This window comes from Bos taurus, chromosome 22, assembly GCF_002263795.3.
Source record: "Bos taurus isolate L1 Dominette 01449 registration number 42190680 breed Hereford chromosome 22, ARS-UCD2.0, whole genome shotgun sequence".
Taxonomy (NCBI): Eukaryota; Metazoa; Chordata; class Mammalia; order Artiodactyla; family Bovidae; genus Bos; species Bos taurus.
Window position 1 is genome coordinate 48,285,780 of NC_037349.1, and position 22,630 is coordinate 48,308,409.

A 22,630-nucleotide genomic window follows, 5' to 3' on the forward strand; every position below is an offset into this window, starting at 1 on the left:
CTAGAAAGATGCCTTTGCTTTTCTACCACCTGATCCAAACTTTTTCTGGGTTAGATTGCAAACTCTCCCTATAGCCTGAGCCTCTGATTTAACTCAAGTCTGTGGTTGCTCAGTGCTGTGAAGATTCACTTTTTTGGGGAAGGAGCAGTGTCTTCAGCAGCTGGATGAAGGCAGCATCTTCCTCACAGAAGGTAGTGAAGCCTATGGTTCCCAGTCCTCACAGAGGTCCAGCCCTTGATATTAGTGGAGTCAAACAAGGGAAGGGGTTGTTGGTGTTCATAACAATGTGAGGTGTGTTTGCATTCTAGGAAAATGTTCACTAATTGGTAGCTGGCAGAAATGCAGTCTGCATAGTCATCCTCGTTTAAATGACCCTGCAGTAGAGACCTTACTTTCATTCATATTAAATTTGAGTTCAGCAAAAAATTAACTTAGGTTATCCCTGGTTACCTAAAACAAAGGACTTCACAATTTAGGGTACACTGAAAAGCATCCTGATTCATCCTTGAATTGTTTAAGAAATGTTTCACAAACTAGAGTCCGTTGTTTCAGTAGGAAATAATTTTCCCACAAGTGCTGTGCATCAGTGATTTGGGAAGTATTCAAGCAGGGACAGGAAAAGTATAAAAACTATTTATAAAGGCAATTCTGTGTAAGAACAAGAGACCTGAAAAATACATTTTAAAAGGAGTTGAAAGCAGTAGTGAAGTTTGAGATTTACTTTATTGACTGCTGAAGTTCAGTCTCTGATGCATCTTGCAGCCTTCTCTGATACTGTCTTTCTGAGGCTTTTCTGCGGTAGACGTCATCTGTATCAAACAAAGATTTGATTTAGATTTTTTAAGAAACTATGGAATTAAAAATACATATCAGAGTAATTTAACCAGTAGTCTAGATCTATCACCTGAATCTCAACAATAATGTTTAATGCCAAAATCAACTTAAAACACGATTTAAATGAGGACTATGTTAAAGTTCTCAATAGCAGGGTCAGAGTCAGCATCCTCAAAGATAGGGTCATGTCACAGCACAGCTCTTAGCAATTTCACTTCTCTCTGAAATCATCTGTCTTAACTGTCCTCTCTCAGGCACTTCCAACCCTACAGCTCTCTGCTGCTCTCTCTGTCACACCCAGGAACTCAGGGCAGGGAGGTGAGGGCAGTCTCCTTGTTCTTGGCTGCTGCTTCTCCACCCTCTTTCTCCCGGGGCCTTGCCATTTGCCACTGCCTTCCCTGGCATCTGCCGTCCGTCACTACCCTTCAGTCTCTGAAAATGCTGGCATTTAGCTCAGATTCCTTGACCCTGTCCTGTGCCATCTTCCCAGTTGACACCATCCCCAACAGATAAGAAGCAACAGCCCCCTTCATCATCCTGACTTCTCAACTTTTGCCATCTTGCAAGTTTCCTCTGAAGTAATAAATTCCTTCTGTTCTGACCACAACCTCTACTCCCTTTCTACCAGCCTTTCTGTCCTTGGATCTTTACCAACTTCCTCAGCTCCTTGTTCTCTCTTACTGCCCAAACCAGCTGAAATTCCCTCTTACTAGTACCAGCTTCTTGACACACCTTCAAAACCCCAACTACAGATTGATGCAACTTCCTTCCTTCTCCATGCCTCACTCTGCTTGCTACGCACTGTGGGTGTTGGACCTAAGTGGGTCCACTATGATGCCTGACAATCCTGTTGCTTCAGCCATGGCCCTGACCCTACTCCGCTCACCCCAAATGGCCATGAACTCTTTCTGCACAGAGAGAAAAGTCGTCAGTAAAGAACTCTTCCCACTGACTTCCAAGGGCTACTCGGCCTTGCTCAGATCCCATCCTCTCCCTTCTCAAGGGCCAGGGTATATCCAGCCTCCCTCCACCTGCTCTGTCCTGATCAGTATTTGCATATCTTCAAGTCTCCTGGTAGAGGAGAGAAAACTTACCTCCCACCCACTTAGTTGAACTTCCTAAACTGCCTGTCTTCTACGATAAAAGACCCTTCTTGTTTCCCTCCTTGCCTCTCTGGCCACTCTCAGTCACCCTTAAAATGTTGGGGCTTAAGCTCTAACTTTCATCACAATCTGCATGTGAGTGACCCACTAACCTAGATCTAAGGCCTAGATGTGCCTTCTATCTATATAACCATCTTCTCCCTCAGCACAGGCAAAATGGAGCCCAGGACTGTTCTGCTTATGTTCCCCCCTGCCCCAGCTGCCCCACCAGAAGCCTCCACTCATCTCCTGAGTCTACTCAAACACCACGGCCTTGTCAGTACTGCCTCTGGAGTGTCAACTCTAGCCACTTCTTAGCATCTCATCCTAGTCTAGACCACCATCCCAAACCTGGAAAACCATACGCCTACGTCTTCCTGCCAGTGTGCTTTCCACAAAAAGTCATTCACCACATATGTTCACCTCCTGCTGCTTGAAACTCTTCAGTCCTTTGGGATACAGTCTTGGTTCTCTGGTCCCTTTGTGGCCCCTCCAGGCACCTTTTAAACCACACCATCCCTCACGCTGCTCACCTGTTTCAGTCCCTCAAACACAGCATACTTGCACACCAAGGCCCCCAAGTTTGCTCTTACCACTGGCAGAAGACACTTGCAACACCACCAATGTTTCCCTCATCTGGCTGACAATCTTTGGGCCCCCCTGACATGGTCACTCCTCCAGGCAGCCTTCCCTGCACCACCTAGTACAATTCAGGTGCCCCACCCAGGAATCCCATGTTCCCTCCACTTTCCCCTCACAAGTAATCACACTTAATAGTAACTGATCTGTCTCTCCCATTGGTGGTGTTCTGGGGTGGGGAGCCCTCTGCCTTATTCTGTCTTCTAAGTGGTGGTTATTAAATATTAATGAATGGATGAACAGAAGAATTAAGTATCTTTAGAAACCGCTAATTTATTTTTTAGAAGAGGGTTGGCAGTTCACAAGTGATCGTGTTTCTGGAGAGGGAGAAAGCAGAAAGGGCCTAGGAGTTAGAGAAGTCTTTCTGGAAGAGGAACTAGCCTATACAGAGCTAGTGCTCAGCAAAGCAATGCCAGGCACTCTGTTTACAGTGCTTGCCCTTGGTACCCATGACTCTGGCCTGTAAAGACAGTGGTATTTAAGCGGGGCAGACCAGCTCTCCCTAGGGTTTGGACGTGCCAATTAGGAGCTTACACATACCCTTCTATCCCGCTTCTAGATGCTGTGGGCAAGTCTATTCCTTAGGCCCAGTGTCACTGGCAGGCTTGAAAGGACAGCGTCCAGAATGCAGTCACGTGCCCTCCCATCTAAGTGCAGGGAAGGTCTCAAGGTTGGACACCAATGTATATTTGTCGCCCCGCTTGTAGGAGAGCCCAGGCGGATGTCCACGCCCCAATGAGGGAGACAGTACTCGCCCTTCTGCAGGATAAAAGCAGCTCAGCGCTGAGCGGAATGAGAGGTCTGCAACCTAACAATATTCCCAGCAAAATGGTTCCTTTGCCGCCTCCTGCTTGCTTGAAAAGAAACGGAGGCTGCTGCACCCCCACTTACAAAAGGTCTCCTGGCCCACGCGCACTTTAATCATGATCCACTCCATTGTTCCTCCGAGGACAAAAAAGAAGGGCAGGAACCTGTAGACGCCGAATCGCTGCTTCCCGGGCATCCGCTGCAGAACCCGCCTCACCTGGGCCCTGGAAAACATGCCGGACATAGGAGGTCGTTGGAGGAGGGTAAGGCGGAACAAAGGCTGGAGCGCCCGGATGAAACCAAAGCGGCCCTGCCCGTCCTTGCTGAGTCCGACGGCCAGGTTGCCTTGCAATCCAAGTCTTGCACCGCCTCCACAGTGGTCAACAGTGGAGCCCGAAGAGGGTAAGGAGCTGGGCGCTGAGCTCCGGACCCAGAACCTGGGCCGCCTCCACCAAGGGTGAGACGGGACTCGCGGTCCGCCAATCAGAATGTGACGGAGTGCGCATGCTCGATGAAGCCGAGCCCAGCAGGCGCAGATACTCCTGCTCTTGGAGGCAGGGCGGGCCGAGGGGCGGGACCTCCCACGTGGCGTCGGCCTGGCCCCGCCCCCTGCCCTCCCTTGTTCAAGCTGGTACTCAGAGTTGGCGGCCGCGCCCCCTACTCTGCCACCGCCATCTTTTCTCTTAAAGTCCTAAGAGAAGTGATGACGCTCACTGATGTACTACTAAACGTGTACTGCACCATGCTCTAAAATACAGTCACGCAACGCCTTGCATTTACTTCGTGATCGTAACTGATGCCTAGACTTCTAAAAATAACAGGATTTGAGATGCACTGTTGAAAGCTGAACTTTAGCACGACAAAAGTCTAAGTAAGCATCTTGTGGCAAACAACTATAACATTAATAAAAACTATCCTGTACGGGGCACTTACCGTTATTCCCAGACTACTAGACAATCTAAGAACATCAAATGAAAACTTAGAATCAGTAAGAGAGTTTAGTATTATAGACACAATATATAAAAACAGGCTGGAAAAGAGAGATCAAGCAGCAACTCTAGAAGGTAGCAGGGCCCGCTGCTGAGCTGCCAGGCCCAAGCTGCTGCCTGGATAACCTGCCTTCTCCTGGTGCAAACCCTACTAAACCATGTCCACACACCGGCTTGGTGCCCACTCTGGCTTCTCTTGGTGGCTCTGCGGGCTGCATGCCACAGAGCGCCCATCTTCCACCCAGACAAGACTTATAGGTGGCCAAACCCTCAGCACACACCTAGTTCACTGGGGCCCTGGGGTCGGGGGCCGCACCCACCCACCCCCACGGGCCCACCTATGGCCTCTATTATCCTGTGCCAGCACTCGTCACATGACTGGCACTGTAGGTCCTCAGTCAAGGGGCAGGGAATAGTAGACTGTACACACACCCTTAAAGCCGGCGAGGCCACCGCGGAGAGCACCTCAAGGAAACAGTGTCTAGCTAGCTCTCCACCGACAAGGCCCCAGGTGCAGGGTAGGCCTGCTCAAGGCCCAGGACACGGATATTTGAGGACTCAGATAACGAATCTGAGTGAAATAAACGCGGGTAGAGAGTGCTTCCCAGCAGGAAAGAGTAATTTTGTTGAAAATCCTGTTGATAGTGCTAGAAGAGCATGAGAGGTCCAAGTGGGGAAGCGAGGAGTGGTGCGGGTCGGTGCGGCCATTTGCTGAGGTAGGAACCAGGCGGGCGCAGCCAGCCCTGGCCTTCTGCCTCGCTCCACGTTAATAGGGTTCACCTGTGTGGACACAGAGCCCGGAGAACGAAGGGGCTGCTTCAGCGGGCGTCGGCTGCATTGCGGGTCCCCAGGTCTCACCCAGCGTGGGGCTGGCAGCAGGGAGCGCGCGGGAAGAACTCTTTATTCTCTAGGTAAGTGAGTGAAACGACCTGGCATAGCCAGTCATGGGCGGGAGGCGGGGAACAAGACCCGGGTTTCAGAACTGGGGGAAGCGGCGGAGGATCTGAGGTCTGGAACACAGAGGGTGGAGGAAGGGGCGGGAGGACCCAGTAGCAGAGAGGGAGAAAGAGGACTGGGGGGCCCAGGTAGACCCGCAGCACTCTGGCCCTCTCCTTTCCAAGCCCGGGCCGTCCGGAGCCTCGCGGGGACGGCCGTTCTTAGGTATTCCGACCTCTCGGGAGGAGGACAGAAAGAGCCGCCATGGCCTCAGCAGATTCCGCAGAGGGGCGCAGACTTCTGGACCTCTCGGGAGACTGGGGGAAGGGGCTCGGCAACCCGCCCCGCCCCGCCTCGCCCGGGACCTCCCGCCCCGCCGGGGCCGAGAGGCGCGCCCATTGGCGGACGGGCTCCGCGCGCCGCGCCCATTGGCCGGCCGCCGTGAGGGAGCACGAGGCCACCGTGGCGGGCCCGCAGTCGGAGGGGCGGCGGACTGGCCTGAGGGCCAAGGGCTGCGCGGGCTGCGCGCAGCGGGCATGGCGGGTGCGGGGCTGCGGGCGGCCGCTCGGCGCTGGGTGCCGCGCCGAGATCACGGCGGGCCGCGAGCCGCCTCGTCCTCGCCCTCCTGCCCAGGTTGCGGCCCCCCGGGTCCCGGCGCCCACTGCCCGGGCGCCCCGCGCTCCGCGCCCGCCCCGGCGCCGGCCGGCGGCGCCGCCGAGCCCAGCGCACACCTGTGGGCTCGGTACCAAGACATGCGGAGACTGGTGCACGGTAAGTGAGCCAGAGCGGGAGGAGCGTCGGGGGTGTAGTCCGAGCGGCGGCAAGCTCCAGAGCACCGCTTGCGAGTCGTCCGGGACTCGCCGCTCCTCGGGGGAAGCGCGGTGGTGAGGCTCGCCTGAGCTCCTGAGCCCCAAGGCCCGGCTGCCCTTCGGGAGACTCGGGCGGGTGGTCCTGGGGACGCTTGGAGGCGGGCGGGCGGGCGCGCGCGAGGTTTGTTCCTCCGCTGGTTCTCAGTAGCTCCGGGGTTCCTGGAGCGGCCGCCGGAAGGCGGGACCCCGCCGTCTTTTCTCAGAGTCCCACCGAAGCGGAAACACCCCCGACCCCTTGTTCTCTTCGGGGCCCTTAGTTGGGGCGGGAGTACTGGGGACAAAGCCAACCAGCCGGCGGCGCTGGACGGAGCGGACTCGGAGGGACTCTCGACCCAAAGATGCTGACTGCGCTCTTCGGCCGCCTCTAGAGTCCGGCGGTCTCTGTCTAGGAGGAGAAGGCGTTGTTTGAGAAACAACACCAAGTCGTCCCAGCCCCCTGGAATCCAGAAGAGTTGTTGCTCCCTCGGTCAGGGCACTTTCTCCTCTGTCCTCTCTCCCTCGGCGAAACGGGCAGATGAGGCCCCGGTGAGGCCAGAGGGCGGAGAGGGCTGGAGGTTTGTCCTGGTGTCGGGAGCCCTGCCGCTGCAGCGGACAGATGTCGTTGGCTCCGGGCTCTATCTCTGGCCAGCCGGGTGGCGCTCAGCGAGCCTCTCCCTCGCGGACCCTCGGTGTCCTACGTCGGAAAACAGTCCTGCCGGGGCCCCTGTCTCAGAGTTGTGGCGGTGACTGGGAAAGAGGCCAAGAAGGGACAGGGGAGCTTCCGGAGGAGCCCCCTCCCCCCAGGAGTGACGCGGCTTTTGTTGTCTGAAGGACAAACGTGGTCCTGTCTGGAAGATTCCAAGTAACTGAACCGAGGCTTCCGCTCCAGCAGTGTGGAGACCCGGGAGTGCTGGGTGGACAGGACTCACCTCTTGAGAAGCTGAGGCAGAACAAGACCCCTGAGAAACGGTGGTTTTGAAGTCCTTGGCCTTCTCTGAGGAAGGTCCCTACCTTACCCCTTCCTGGACAGAACACTCCTGGGGTGCTGTGTGCGGAGATGTCTTTGCTCTGCGCCTCGGAGAAGACCTTCTGTACAGCCGCCTGAGAAGCCTGTTTTGTGTGTGTGGCAAAGAGACAGAGGGAGGTCTAGTGGGCTTTAGTTCTCCAGGGCCTACCTGAATCTTCACATCTTCTCATAGACCCCCAAGCTCCTCTTGATGTGATAAGGACAAGGTCATTTCCAAGTTGCCCTGGTGAGTGCCAGGATGAACCAGACTTACACACCTCATTCCTAACTCTCCCTTTCTGGCTGTTTTTTCTGGGGAGCGATTCTGGACATTGAGGCATGCTGATCCTGCTCAGTCACTTATGACTCTTTGTGACCCCATGGACTAGCCCGCCAGGCTCCTCTGTCTATGGGATTTCCCAGGCAAGAATATTGGAGTGGGTTGCCATTCCCTCCTCCAGGGGATCTTCCCAACCCAGGTAGGGATCAAACCCGTGTCTCCTAGTCTCCTGCATTGCAAGTGGTTTCTTTACCGCTGAGCCACCGGGGAAGCCCCAGAGGCATGCTGATGCCTGTGGGCAAAACTTTGTCAGGGAGCCAGGTCCCAGGCAAGCCCCCCCTTCCCCCCTCAACCCTGGCCTCAATGTGGCAACACAGGAAGGCTAGGCCAAGGGGCACAGTGATTGAGACAGGTGGGGTAACCTGAATTTAAATCTCAGCTCCATGGCCTATTGCTAGATGGGTTGGAATAAGTGACTTTATCTCCCTAAACTCTGATTTCTTCATCTGGATGATGGAGGAATAAATGTGACCACCTCATGGAATTGGAGTGGAGACTGAGCAAGGGGAGGCTCTAAGGCAGGGGTCCACAGTCTCCTGGATGTAATGCCTGATGATCTGAGGTGGAGCTGATGTAGTAATAGAAATCAAGTACACAGTAGAGGTAATGTGCTTGAATCATCTCGAAACCATCCCCTCCACCCCCAACCTGTCCATGAAAAAATTATCCCTGGTGCCAAAAATGTTGAGGATCCAGAAGCAGCAGGAGAATGGCCCCCATGAGTGGGTCTCATGGCTGCCATGGGGAAGAGGTGGCCAGGAAGCTGGGCGCTGTGCAGTGAGACCAGTGAGCCTGGGGGGCTGGTACAAGGGGAAGCGTGTATCCTCCCCTGTCTCTGCACCACTGCAGCCTTGTGGAAGAAACTGGGACCTTGTGGGCCCCAGACCTATGGTGTTCTCAGTGTAGAAGCTGGGCCTCAGGAGGCTTAGTCTGTGGGCTGCTTCCCCATCCTTCTTTGTTCCTGGGAGGATTGTCCATCCCTGGGAACATCCTCTGGGGCAGAGGTGAAAGCTTGGATTTGGCCAGAAGTCAGTGCCAGCAAGGGGTTGCACTGCCAAGCAGACCTCTCCCCTCCTGGGGAACTACTAGACTTTGAACTGAGAGTCACAGTTGACACCCAGGAACTTGGGACTGTTGGGAAGGGATGTTGCAGAAGCACTTAGCTTCCAAGAGAGCTGCAGGCAGCTGGATCTCCTGTGCACCCAGGTGAGGAGTGTTCCATCTGCACCCACGAGTCTGGAGGGGCTGCTCTGCCGGGCCCCAGGGCCACCAGAGGAACCAGCCTCACCTGTTCCCCCACCCATGCACTGTGCTGGGCTCCAAAGGAAGGGGGATGGGGGTGGAGACCGTGTTCCTTAGGGGCCTCCAAGGTGAATATCTGTTGCATGGCCACAGGCTTCTGCTTCGAACCACAGCTGGTTGTTTCTGAGATAAATTAATTCCCTGGAGGCCTGGGCTGTTTGGGCCTCAGCAATGGGCTAGAGGTCTCAGGAATGGGGCCATCTGGAGGCCCCAAAAGGCACCCTGTGTGTGCACCTAGTCCTGCCTGCTCCCCCCTGACCCCCTGCAAACCCTGTTTCCTTGAGGGCAATTGAGGACAGGAGGTATGGGCTCCACAGGGGCATTGCCTATTTAATCCTACATTTGTTGAGGGTCCAGGCAAGAATGCTGCCCAGAGCATGTTCTGTGGGACCCTCCTATTTATTCTGCAGTTTGATACAATTTTTATTTCCCCTTTAGAGACAAGGAAACTGAGGCCCAAACGGTAAGGTGAGGTGATTTTCCTGAGGTCACAAGCCAGAGAGAGAGGGCTTGGTTTTCTCTCTGACCTCAAAGCCCGTGCCCTTTCCTCATCCACCTCCCGCAGTGCACAGATGGGGAAACTAAGGCAAACAAGTCCAGGACTCCTCAGCCCCCTGGGAGTAGCTAGGGCATTGGGTGGCTATTATTGTGTCCTCAGAGGGGAACAGCCTGGTCAGTGGCCCAGAACCCATCACACACGTCCCCCTGTCGTCATTAGCAATGATCTGTGGCTCGAGGTGATGCTGAGAATTCAGCCTCTGTGCACTGGTGCCAAATCAAATCTCGGAGACAGTTCTGGGTGAAGCAGAAAAGATTAGCCTTGTTGCTTTGCCAGGCAAGCTTCCAGCAGGTTCCTGCATCGAAATACAATCTCCCAACATGGGAGGAATCACTGAGGAATTTTTATAACAATGGCTCAAGACTGGAGTTCCTGTGAAGATTAGGGTGTGTGCAGGGCCTGCGCTCTTCTTATTTATTTATTTGGCAGCATTGGGCCTTAGTTGCGTCACGTGGGATATTTTGTTCAGGCAAATGGACTCTAGTTGTGGTGCCCAGGCTTCAGTATTTGGGGCACACGGCCTTAGTTGCTCCAAGACATGTGGGATCTTAGTTCCCCAATAAGGGGTCGAACCCTGGAATTCTTAACCACTGGACCACCAGGAAAGCCCCGGTCTCCTACTCTTGATGAGTTTCTCTGGTTCCTCAAATCTTGCTTCAGGTGGTTTCTTGGCTGTTCCTCCCATCTCTGCATCCTTTTCCTTCCCAGCAAGTGACTGTTTGAATCTCTCTTTAGAAATCAGAGAAGGTCATGCAGGCTGGAGTCTCTTCCCTCCAAACAAGAAACGGGGGACAGAAATGATTCCCTGCTCAGAACCCCCACAAGATCCTGCTCGGTTTCACTCCCCCTTTGTCACTCCTCAATCTTTTTTTTTCCTATTGGCATATAATGCTTAACAATGCTGTGCTAGTTTCTGCTGAACAACGTGAATCGGCTGTGTGTATACATTTATCCCCTCCATCATGGACCTTCCTCCCACCTCCACCCACATCGCACCCAAATGTGTCATCTCAGAGCTGAGATCCCTGTGCCACACAGGAGGTTCCCCCTGCCCATCCGTTTCACATGTGGTAGTATATGTATGCCAATCCTAATCTCCAGTTCGTCCCCCACTTCCCTTCCCACATGTGTCCACATGTTTCTTCTCTGCATTGCGTCTCTGTTGCTGAAAATAGCTTCATCTCTACCATTTTTCTGGGCGGGGAAGATCCCCTGGAGAAGGGAATGGCTACTCACTCCAGTATTCTTGCCCGGAGAGTTCCATGGATGGAGGAGCCTGGCAGGCTATGGTCCATGGGCTCACAAAGAGTTGGAAACAACTGAGCGACTAACACACACACACACACACACACACACACACACACTACCATTTTTCTAGATTCCACATGTATGTCTCACTACACGGGATTTGTTTTTTTCTTTGTGACTTACTTCACTCTGTATGACAGACGTTAGATCCGTCCACCTCTCTACGGAGGACCCTGTTTCATTCTGTTTAGTGGTGGTGCCACTTCCCAGGTGGTGCAGTGGTAAAAGAATCCACCTGCCAGTGTAGGCGACCCAAGAGATGCGGGTTCCACCCGGGGTCAGGAAGATCTCCTGCAGGAGGAAATGGCAACCTGCTCCAGTGTTCTTGCCTGAAAGATTCCACCTGCAGAGAAGCCTGGTGGGCTACAGCCCATAGGGAGCAAAGAGTCAGACACAACTGAGCATTCCATTGTGTATATGTATATATACATTGTATATATTGTGTGTATGTATATACATTGTATATATGTGTGTATATACACAATATATACATTGTATGTATGTATGTATACCTCTTCATCTTTCCAGAAACAATTAGGTCTTCACATTCTGGCTGTTACCAATACCACTGCAGTGAATATCTGGATACATGTGTTATTCTGAACTATGGTTTTCTCAGGGTATATGCCCAGGCATGGGATTCCTGGTGGTATGGTAGTTCTATTTGTAGTTTTTTAAGGAACCTCCATACCATTCTCCATAGTGGCTATACCAGTTTGCATCCCCGCAACAGTGCAAGAAGATTCCCTTTTTTTCCATACCCTCTGCAGCATTTATTGTGTGTAGATTTTTTGATGATGGTCATTTTGACTGGTGTGAGGTGATACCATATGGTAGTTTTGATTTGCATTTCTTTAATAATTAGTGATGTTGAGCATCTTTTCATGTGCTTCTTGGCCAACTGTGTGTCTTCTTTGGAGAGCTGTCTATTTAGATCTTTTGGCCATTTTTTGATTGGATTGTTTTTTTCAATATTGAGCTCAATGAGCTGTTTGTATATTTTGGAGATTAACCCTTTGTTATTTAGTTTGCAAATGTTTTCTGCCGTTCTTTTTTGTTTTTGATATTGTTAGTTTTCATTGGAGTATAATTGCCCTACAGTGTTGTTAGTTTCTCCTGTGCAACAGTGTGAATCAGCTGTGAGTGTGCCTCTGTCCGCTCTGTGCGGAGCTTCCCCTCCGTGTCCCGTTCCACCCCGCCTGGTCGTTGCAGCTCAGCGAGCTGGCCGCCCTCGCTGTGCAGCAGCCTCCCCCCAGCATCTGCTTCACACAGGGTGGCTGTGTCGGCACTGCTCTCTCAGTGCTTCACTCTCGCCTTCCGCTGGCGTGTCCACAAAGGCCATTCTCTACAACTGTGTTTCTCTTCCTGCCCAGATAAAAGGTTCCTCTGTACCATTTTCCAGATTCCACATATATGTGTTAACATACGACATTTCCTTTGTCTTTCTGACTTACTTAACCGTCTCTGACAGCTCTTGGTCCATGCACATCTCTGAAATGACACTATTATGTTCCTTTTTATGGCTTAGTAATGTTCCATTGTTTATATGTACCACATCTTTTTTTTTTTTAATTTATATTTTTGAAGGACAGCTGCTTTACAGTGTTGCATTGGTTTCTGCTATAAGACAATGTGAATCAGATATAAAGATAGATACACACACACACACACCATGTGTATTGAGTCTCCCTCCCACTCTCACTATCCCACCCCTTTCGATCCTCGCCGCCCACTAAGCTGGGCCCCCGTGTGATACCGCAGCTGCCCGCTAGCTATCCACGGTCCGCATGGCAGTGTGCATGTGTCAGTGTTCCTCTCTCAGTTCGTCTTGCTGTGTCCGCGAGTCTGCTCTCTACCTCAGCGTCTCTGTTCCGGCTCTACAGATGGGATCATCTGTAACATTTTTCCAGCTTCCATATATATGTGTGTTAATCCACAGTATCTGTTGTTTTACCTGACTTATTTCACTCTGTACAACTCTGGACCCATCCACATCCCGACAGGTGACCCAGTTTTGTTCCATTTTACTGCTGAGCAGTATTCCATTGTCTGTATATGTAAGACATCTTTTTTTTAAATTGGAGGATAATTGGTTTCCAGTGTTGTGTTGGCTTCTGTTTACATCAGTGTGAATCAGCTGTAAGTACGCGTACATCCCTTCCCTCTTGAGCCTCCGTCTCACCCCTCTAGGTATTCACAGAGCGTTGCCCAGCAGCTTCCCGCCAGCTGTCTGTCGTCCGCGTGGTAGTTGATTCATTTCACTCTTCTTTCAGCTCACTCTACCCGCTCCTTCCCTGCTGTGTCTACAAATTTGTTCTCTGTCTGTGTCACGATTCCTGCCCTGCAAGTACGTTCATCTGTACTGGTGTTCTAGATTCCAAGTATATGTTAAAATATGATATTTGTTTTTCTCTTTCTGATTTACTTCACTCTTTATGACGTACACTAGATTCGTCTACAAGTGACCCAGTTTCCTTCCTTTTTGTGGCTGAGTAATATTCATTTCTGTATTTGTACCACAGCTGCTTTATCCATTCGTGTTTCCCTAGACAGGTTCTTCCCACATCCTGGCTGTTGTAAATGCTGCTGCATTGAACACTGGGATACATGTGTCCTTTTGAATTATGCTTTTCTAGGGTGTATGCCCAGTCGTTGGGTGGATGAGTGCTATGACAGTTCTTTTTATAGTCTTTTAAGGAACCTCCATGCCATTCTCCATAGTGGCTATAGCAGTTCACATTCCTGCTAACAGTGTGAGAGGGTTCTCGTCTCCACACCCTCTGCAGTTCACATTCCTGCTGACAGTGTGAGAGGGTTCTCGTCTCCACACCCTCTGCAGCATTTATTGTGTAGATTCCTAGGTGATGGCCAAGGTGACAGGTGTGAGGTGATAGCTCACTGTAGTTTTGACTTGCATTTCTCTAATAATTCATGATGAGCATCTTCACATCTGCTTCTCGGCCATCTGTATATCTACTTTGCGAGGTGTCTGTTTAGGTTTTTTGGTTTGTTTTTTGGATATTGAGCTCCACGAGCTGTTCTTATATTTTGGAGAGTATTTGTTTTATCATCTGAAAATATTTTCCCCCATTCTTTTTTTTTTCTTTTACTTTTCAATGGAAAAGTAACTACAGTGTAATTAGTTTCTGCTGTACACCAGTGTCAGTCAGCCGTAAGTGTACATACATCTCCCCATCTTGAGTCTCCCAAGAGACTCACCGTCCCACCCCTCTTGATCTTCCCGAAGCACCGAGCTGAGCTTCCTGGGATGCCTGGCAGCTTCCCGCTAGCTGTCCGTTTCACACAAGGAGTGTGCAGATGTCAGTGCCCCTCTGTCAGCTTGCCCACCTGCTCCTTCCCGGAGCGTGTTCACATGCCCACTCTCTACACCTGTGGCTCTATTTCTGCCCTGTAGATAGGTTCATCTATAACACTACTTCTAGAGTCCACATATATGTGTCATCTATGATATTTTTCTCTTTTGATTTATTCACTCCGTATGACAGCACTAAGTCTATCCACGTCTCTATACATGATCCAGTTTCCTTTGTTTTTATGGTTAAATGATATTGCATTGTATATACATACCACGTTTTTAAAATTTATTTTGAATTGGAGAATAATTGCTTGCCAGTGTCGTGTTGCTTTCTGCTGCACATCAACGAGAATCATATAGATGTATCTATATCTACCCTCTGGCTTCTCCCTCCCACCCCATTCCCAATCCCACCCATCTAGGTCATCACACAGCAGAGAACTGAGTTCCATTGGTTGTACAGCAGCTCCCCACTAGATTTCTATATTATACATGACAGTGTATATATGTCAAGGCTAGTTGCTCAATTAACCCCACCCTCTCCTTCCTGGACTGTTTCGACAAGTTCCTTCTCTACATCTGCAGCTCTATTCCTGCCCTGAAAATAGGTTCTTCTGTATCATGTTTCTGGATACCCCATATAAGTATTAAGATACGATATTTCCTTTTGTCTTTTTGGACTGACTTCACTCTGTGTGACAACTCTAGGTCCATATTTCTACAAAGTACACCAATTTTGTTCCTTTTTGTGGCTGAATAATTTTCCTTTGCACATACATATGTATATATATACACATACACACCACCTCGTTTTTTTTTTAATGTATTTGTTTTCAGTTGGTGTAGAATTGCTTTCCAGTGTTATTAGTTTCTGCTATAGAACAAGGTGAGTCAACTATAAGCATATATATATGTATCCCCTCTTTCATGACCCTCCCTCCCACCGTCACCATCCCACCCCTTTGGTTTTCACAATATACCAAGCTGACTGTGTGTTATCCGGCAGCCTCTCATTAGCTGTGTATTTTTTACGTGGTAGTTTATCCATATCAGTGCTAGCTACCCTTCCAATTCACCCCACCCTCTTCTTCCCTCACCGTGTGGACAAATTTGTTGTCTTTCTTCGTCCTTATTCCTGCCTTGCAAATAGGTTCATCTATACCTTTTTTCTAGATTCCACATATGTGTCTTAATATATGATATTTGTTTCTCTGTTTGACTTCACTCTGTATGACATACTCTAGGTGCATCTACAAAATTATAAGCGATCCAGTTTATTCCTTTTAATAGCTGTGTGACATTCCACTGTGTGTATGTACCACAATTTCTTTATCCATTCATCTGTTGATAGACGTTGAGATTGTTTCCATGTCCTGGCTTATAACCCATACTGCAGTGAACATTGGGGTACAAGTGTCATTTTTAATTATGACTTTCTCAGGATATATGTTCAGTCGTGGGATTTCTGGATCATATTGTGGATCTAGTTGTAGTTTTTTAAGGAACCTCCATATTGATTATATCAGTTTACATTCCCAGCCACAGTGCAAGAGGGTACCCTTCTCTCCACACCTTCTTCAGCATTTATTGTTAGTGGATTTTTTTTTTCCTTTGGTGATGGGCCATTCTGACTCATAACATGTGGTACCTCATTGTAGTTTTAACTTGCATATCTCTAATAATCTGTAATGTTGAGTATCTTTTCATGTGCTTGTCAGCTATCTGTCTTTTTTGGAGAGATGTCTACTTTGGTCTTCCTCCCATTTTTAGATCTGGTTGTTTTTTGGATATTGAGCTCCACGATCTCCTTGTGTGTTTTAGACATTGATTCTTTGTCTGTTGCTTCATTTCCAAATAGTCCACCCCTCTTTTTTTTTTCTTCAGTTTTCAGTTAGAGTCCAGTTGCTTCACAACGTTTTGTTGGTTTCTGCTGTACAACAATATGCATCAGCTATAAATAAACATCTGTCTCTTGCCTCTTAAGCCTGTCTCCCACCCTTACCATTCTAACCTCTTGATCTTCACAGGACACCAAGCTGACCTCCCTGTGGTGTATTGGAGTTTCCCTCAAGCTCTCTACTTCACACTTGGTGGTGTTTATGTGTCACTGCTTGTCTCTCAACTCGCCACACCCTCTGCTTCTCTCCTGTGTCACCTGTCTGTACATTGGCAGATCTGTTCTTGCCCTGCACATAGATTGAAATCTATTTCTAGATTCCACATATATGTGTTCATGTACTATATTTTATTCTCTTTCTGATTTATTCACTCTGTATAACAACATAGGTCTATCCACATCTCTGCAAATGACCCAGTTTCCTTCCTTTTTATGAATAATATTCCACTGTATATACATACCACAGTTTTTAATTTATTTTTAATTGGAGGATAATTACTCCCCAGTGTTGTGCTGGATTCTGCTGTGCATCGGCGTGAACCAGCCATAAGTGCACGTCTCCTCCCTCTGGAGCCTCCCTCCCGCGCCCCTGACTCTCAGAACACTGGGCCATCACAGAGCCGCGCCGCGCTTCCTGTGTTGTACAGCGGCTCCCATAGAGCTCTGTTTAATGCATGGTGGTTCATCCCTATCAGCGCTGCTCCTTCAGTTCACTCCACGCTCTCCTCCCCACTGATTCTCTGCGTCTCTCTTCCTGCCCAGCATGTAGATTCATCTGTACCACTTCTCTAGATTCCAGTTATGTGTGTTAATATATGATATTTGCTTTTCTCTTTGTGACTTACCTCATTCTTTATGATGTACACTAGGTTCATCTAGATCACGACAAGTGACCCAATTTCCTTCCTTTTTATGAGTGAGTAATATGCCATTCTGTATATGTACCACAACTTCTTTATCCATTGGTGTTTCCTGATGGCTCAGATGATTAAAAAAAAACATCATCCTGCAATGCAAGAGACTTTGGTTCAAACCCTGGGTTGGGAAGATCCCCTGGAACAGGGCACGGCAAGCCACTCCCATATTCTTGCCTGGAGAATTCCATGGACAGAGGAGCCTGGCAGGCTACAGTCCATGGGGTTTGCACAGAGTTGGACAAGAATGAGCGACTGACACTTTCACTTCACATAGACAATTAGGTTATTTCCACATCCTGGCTATTGTGAATACTTGAGCAGTGAGTATTGGGATACATGTGTCCTTTTGAATTATGCTTTTCTCACGTTATATGCCCAGTCGTGGGATTGCTGGGTGCTGTGATAGTTCTATTTATAGTTTTTTGAGTAACCTGCATACCACTGTCCATAGTGGCTGTCCCAGTTTTCATTCTGATCAACAATGCAAGAGGGTTCTCTTTTCTACACCCTCTTCAGCATTTATTGTGTGTAGATATCTTCATTGTAGTTTTGAGCATCATTTCATTTACTTCTTGGTCATCTGTATGTCTCCTTTCAGTCAGTTCAGTCGCTCAGTCATGTCCGACTCTTTGCGACCCCATGGACTGCAGTACACCAGGCCTCCCTGACTATCACCAACTCCCAGAGTTTACTCAAACTCATGTCCATTGAGTTGGTGATGCCATCCAACCATCTCATCCTCTGTCATCCCCTTCTCCTCCTGCCTTCAGTTTTTCCCAGCATCAGGGTTTTTTCCAGTGAGTCAATTCTTTGCATCAGGTGGCCAAATTATTGGAGTTTCAGCTTCAGCCTCAGTCCTTCCCGTGAATATTCACGACTGATTTCCTTTAGGATTGACTGATTTGATCTCCTTCTCCAAGAATCTTCTCTAACACCACAGTTCAAAAGCATCAGTTGTTCGGCGCTCAGCTTTCTTTATAGTCCAGTTCTCACATCCATACATGACTACTAGAAAAACCATAGCCTTGACTAGACAGATCTTTGTCAGCAAAGTAGTGTCTCTGCTTTGTAATACGCTGTCTACATTGGTCATAACATTTCTTCCAAGAGCAACATCTTTTAATTTCGTGGCTGCAGTCACTATGTGCAATGATTTTGGAGCCCAGAAAAATAAAGTCTATCACTGTTTCCATTGTTTCCCCATCCATTTGCCATGAAGTGATAGGACCAGATGCCAGGCTCTTAGTTTTCTGAAAGTTGAGTTTTAAGCCAACTTTTAAACTCTCCTCTTTCACTTTCATCAAGAGACTCTTTACTTCTTCACTTTCTGCCATAAGGGTGGTGTCATCTGCATATCTGAGGTTATTGATATTTCACTTGGCAATCTTGATTCGAGCTTGTGCTTCATCCAGCTCGGCATGTCACATGATGTACCCTGCATAGAAGTTAAATAAGCAGGATGACAATATACAGCCTTGACGTACTCCTTTCCCCATTTTGAACCAATCTGTTGTTCCATGTCCAGTTCTAACTCTTGCTTCTTGAACCTGCATACAGATTTTTCAGGAGGCAAGTAAGGTGGTCTGGTATTCCCAATTCTTAAAGAATTTTCCACAGTTTGTTGTGATCCACACAGTCAAAGGCTTTGGCATAGTCAATAAAGCAGAAGTAGATGTTTTTCTGGAACTGTCTTGCTCTTTTGGTGATCCAGTGGATGTTGGCAATTTGATCTATGATTCCTCTACCTTGTCTAAATCTAGCTTGAACATCTGGAAGTTCTCAGTTCATGTACTGTTGAAACCTGGCTTGGAGAATTTTGAGCATTACTTTGCTAGCGTGTGAGATGAGTGCAATTGTGCAGTTGTTTGAACATTCTTTGGCATTGCCTTTCTTTGGGATTGGGATGAAAACTGACCTTGTCCAGTCCTCTGGCCACTGCTGAATTTTCCACATTTGCTGGTATATTGAGTGCAGCACTTTCACAGCATGATCTTTCAGGACTTGAAATAGCTCAGCTGGAATTCCATCACCCCCATTAGCTTTGTCCGTAGTGATGCTTCCTAAGGCCCATGTGACTTCGCATTCCAGGATGTCTGGCTCTGGGTGAGGGACCACACCATCGTGGTTATCTGGGTCATGAAGATCTTTTTTGTACAGGTCTTCAGTGTATTTTACTGCCTCTTCTTAGTATCTTCTGCTACTTAGAGAGATGTCTATTAGGTCTTTTGGCCATTTTTTATGTTGTTTTTAGGTTGTTTGTTTTTTGAATATTGAGCTCCATGAGCTGTTTGTATATTTTGGAGAGTAATCATTTGTGTGTTATAACATTTGCATATATTTTTTCTCATTCTTTTGTTATTTTAGTTTTCAGTTAGAGTATAATTGCTTTACAGAGTTTGTTTTTGCTGTACAACAGTGTCAGTCGGTTAAAAGTGTACATATGTCTGCCTGTCTTGAGCCTCCCTCCCACCCTCAGCATCCCGCCCTCTGGGTCATCACAGAGCGTGAAGCTGAGCTTCTGTGATATCCAGCAGCCTTCCACTAGCTCTCTCTTTTACACAGAGTATCGTATGTATGTCAGAGCTACTCTCACTTCTTCACATTCTCCTTCCACCAATGTGTCCACAAGTCCATTTTCTACAACTGTGTTTATGTTCTTGCTCTGATAATAGGTTCATCTTTACCATTTTCTAGGTTCCACATATGTGTTAAAAATGACATTTCCTTTTATTTCTGATTTAATTTACTCTTTCTGCTAACTCTGTGTCCATCAATCTCTCTCCAGGTGACAGTTACTTCTTTTTGTGGCTTATAATCTTCTGTTGTAAATATGTACCACCTCTTTTTAAAATTTATTTTTAGTTGAGGGATAAATGCTTTACCGTGCTGTGTTGGTTTATGCTATGCATCAGCATGGCTTAGTTAAAAGCACACATATATTCCCTCCCTCTTGAGCCTGCATCTCACCCCTGTAGGTTGTCACAGAGCCCCGAGCTGGGCTCCCTGTGTCATATGGCAGCTCCCCACTGGCTGTCTGCTGTACACGCGGCAGTTTATCCATCTCAGCGCTGCTCTTTCCACCTGCCCCACCTCCTCTTGTCACACATCCATGGTGCATGTCCGCATCTCTGTTCCTGCCCTGCAGGTAGCTTCATCTGCACTGCTTTTCTTTTCTTTTTTTTTTTTTTTGTGCTGCTTTTCTAGATTCCACCTAGATATGTTACTATGAGAAATGCTGGGCTGGAGGAAGCACAAGCTGGAATCAAGACTGACAGGAGAAATATCAATAACCTCAGACATGCAGATGACAGCACCCTTATGGCAGAAAGTGAAGAGGAACTCAAAAGCCTCTTGATGAAAGTGAAAGAGGAGAGTGAAAAAGTTGGCGTAAAGCTCAACATTCAGAAAACGAAGATCATGGCATCTGGTCCCATCACTTTATGGGAAATAAATGGGGAAACAGTGGAAACAGTGTCAGACTTTATTTTTTGGGCTCCAAAATCACTGCAGATGGTGATTGCAGCCATGAAATTAAAAGACACTTACTCCTTGGAAAGTTATGACCAACCTAGATAGCATATTGCAAAGCAGAGACATTACTTTGCCAACAAAGGTCCGTCTAGTCAAGGCTATGGTTTTTCTTGTGATCATGTATGGATGTGAGAGTTAGTCTGTGAAGAAAGCTGAGTGCCAAAGAATTGATGCTTTTGAACTGTGGTGTTGGAGAAGACTCTTGGGAGTCCCTTGGACTGCAAGGAGATCCAACCAGTCCATCCTAAAGGAGACCAGTCCTGGGTGTTCTTTGGAAGGACTGATGCTGAGGCTGAAACTCCAATACTTTGGCCACCACATGCAAAGAGTTGACTCATTGGAAAAGACCCTGATGCTGGGAGTGATTGGGGGCAGGAGAAGGGGACAACAGAGGATGAGATGGCTGGATGGCATCACCAATTCGAAGCACATGAGTTTGGGTAAACTCCGGGAGTTGGTGATGGACAGGGAGGCCTGGCGTGCTGTGGTTCATGGGGTTGCAAAGAGTCGGACACGACTGAGCAACTGAACTGAACTGAACTGATACGATACTTGTTTTTCTATTTCTGACTGACTTCACTCTGTATGACATACTCTGGGTGCATCTACATCACTACAACTGACCTGATTTTGTTCCATTTGGTGACTGAGTAATTTTTCATTGTATATACGTACCACATCACTTTTAAATTTTTACTTCTTTTCAGTTGGAGTATAATTGCATTAGTGCAACAGCGTGAATCAGTTGTGAGTGTCCATCTGCTTCCCCCCTCTTGAGCCCACCGTCACCATCCCACGCCTCTTGGTTTTCACAGTGCGCCGAGTTGAGCTCCCATTAGCTGTGTAGTTTCTGCACGGTAGCTTACCCGTGTCAGTACCGCTGCTTCAGTTTGCCCCCCAGTCTCCTACCACTATGTCCAGAAACGCGTCCTCTGTTTGTTTCGTATTCCTGCCCTGAAAGTGGATTCATTCATACCTCTTCTCTAGATTCCACACTCCACCTTTGTGGAATACCTTTTTTCACATTCCACCTGTGTGTGTTAATATACAGTGTTTGTTTCTCTCTCTGACTGACTTCACTCTGTATGACATACTCTGGGTTCATTGTCACTACAGGCGATCCAATTTCATTTTTTAATGGCTGTGTAATATTCCATTGTATATATGTATCACAATTTCCTTATCCACTCATCTGGTGATAGACAGGATGTTTCCATGTACTGGCTATTGCAAATTGCACTGCAGTGAATATTGGGGTACATGTTTTGTTTTGAATGATGGCTTTCTCAGTGCATATGTGCAATCATGAGATTATCGAATTATAGGGTGGTTCTGTGTGTGGTTTCTAAGGACCCTGCATGCTGTTCTCCGCATGGGCTGTATCAGTTTACGTTTTCAGCAACAGTTGTAGGAGAGCACCCTTTTCTCCAGACCCTTTCCAGCATTTATTGTTTTTAGGTTTCTTTTTGATGATGGCCATTTTGATTGGTGTGTGGTGATGCCTCATTGTAGTTTGAATTTGGATTTCTCTAGTAATTTGTCATGTTGAGCATCTTTTCATGTGCTTCTTGGCTATCCGTTTGTCTTCTTTGGAGAGATGTCTACTTATGTCTTCCTCCCATTTTTAGACCTGGTTTTTTTTTCTTTTTGGATACTGAGCTCCATGATCTCCTTGTGTATTTCTGACATTAATTCTTTGTCCTTTGCTTCGTTTGCAAATATTTTCTCCCATTTTTTTTCAGTTGTGAATTGGAGTCCAGTTACTTTACAGTCTTGTGTTAGTTTCTGCAGTAAAGCAGTATGAATCCTCTGTAAGTACACGTGTATCCCTTCTCTCTCGAGCCTGCCTCCCAGCCTCACCGTCCACCCTTCCTGGTCTGCACCGGGCACCAGCTTAGCTCCCTGAGGTGCCCGGCAGCTTCACTCGAGCTGCTGCTTTACTCTCGGTAGTGCGAGTATGTCAGTGCCGCTGCTCCATTCTCCCCGTCGTCCCCTTTCCTCTCTGTGTCGAACAGATCTGTTATGTACGCGTGCATCTCCATTCCTGCCCTGCAGGTACTTTTGTCTGTATGTTTTTTTCTATATTCCATGTATCTGTGTGTTAATATGGGCTTCCCTTGGAACTCAGCTGGTAAAGAATCTGCCTGCAGTGCAGGAGACCTTGCTTTGATTTCTGGGGCAGGACGATCCCCAGGAGGAGGGAATGACAACCCACTCCAGTCTTCTTGCCTGGAGAATCCCATGGACAGAGGAGCCTGG

General features: G+C 48.2%; 2 protein-coding genes across 3 annotated transcripts in view; one reads left to right on the forward strand and one right to left on the reverse strand.

The window, feature by feature from the left end:
• Window positions 1-704: 704 nt before the first annotated feature.
• Window positions 705-3,893, reverse strand: UQCC5 (ubiquinol-cytochrome c reductase complex assembly factor 5). Its single transcript, XM_002697019.6, has 2 exons — window positions 3,507-3,893; window positions 705-809 (listed from the first exon to the last, which is right to left on the reverse strand). Exons 1-2 carry the CDS (start codon window positions 3,664-3,666, stop codon window positions 718-720), a joined length of 252 nt encoding a protein of 83 aa, XP_002697065.1. The 5' UTR covers window positions 3,667-3,893; the 3' UTR covers window positions 705-717.
• A 1,929-nt stretch (window positions 3,894-5,822) lies between these two features.
• The window catches only part of NT5DC2 (5'-nucleotidase domain containing 2), a 51,484-nt gene continuing 34,676 nt past the window's right edge, over window positions 5,823-22,630 (forward strand). For both annotated transcript variants that reach the window (XM_003587635.3, XM_005222994.4), the window contains exon 1: window positions 5,823-6,118. In XM_003587635.3, coding sequence (XP_003587683.1) covers window positions 5,884-6,118 — 235 coding nt within the window. In that variant the 5' untranslated portion in view covers window positions 5,823-5,883. The remainder of the gene's footprint in view (window positions 6,119-22,630) is intronic.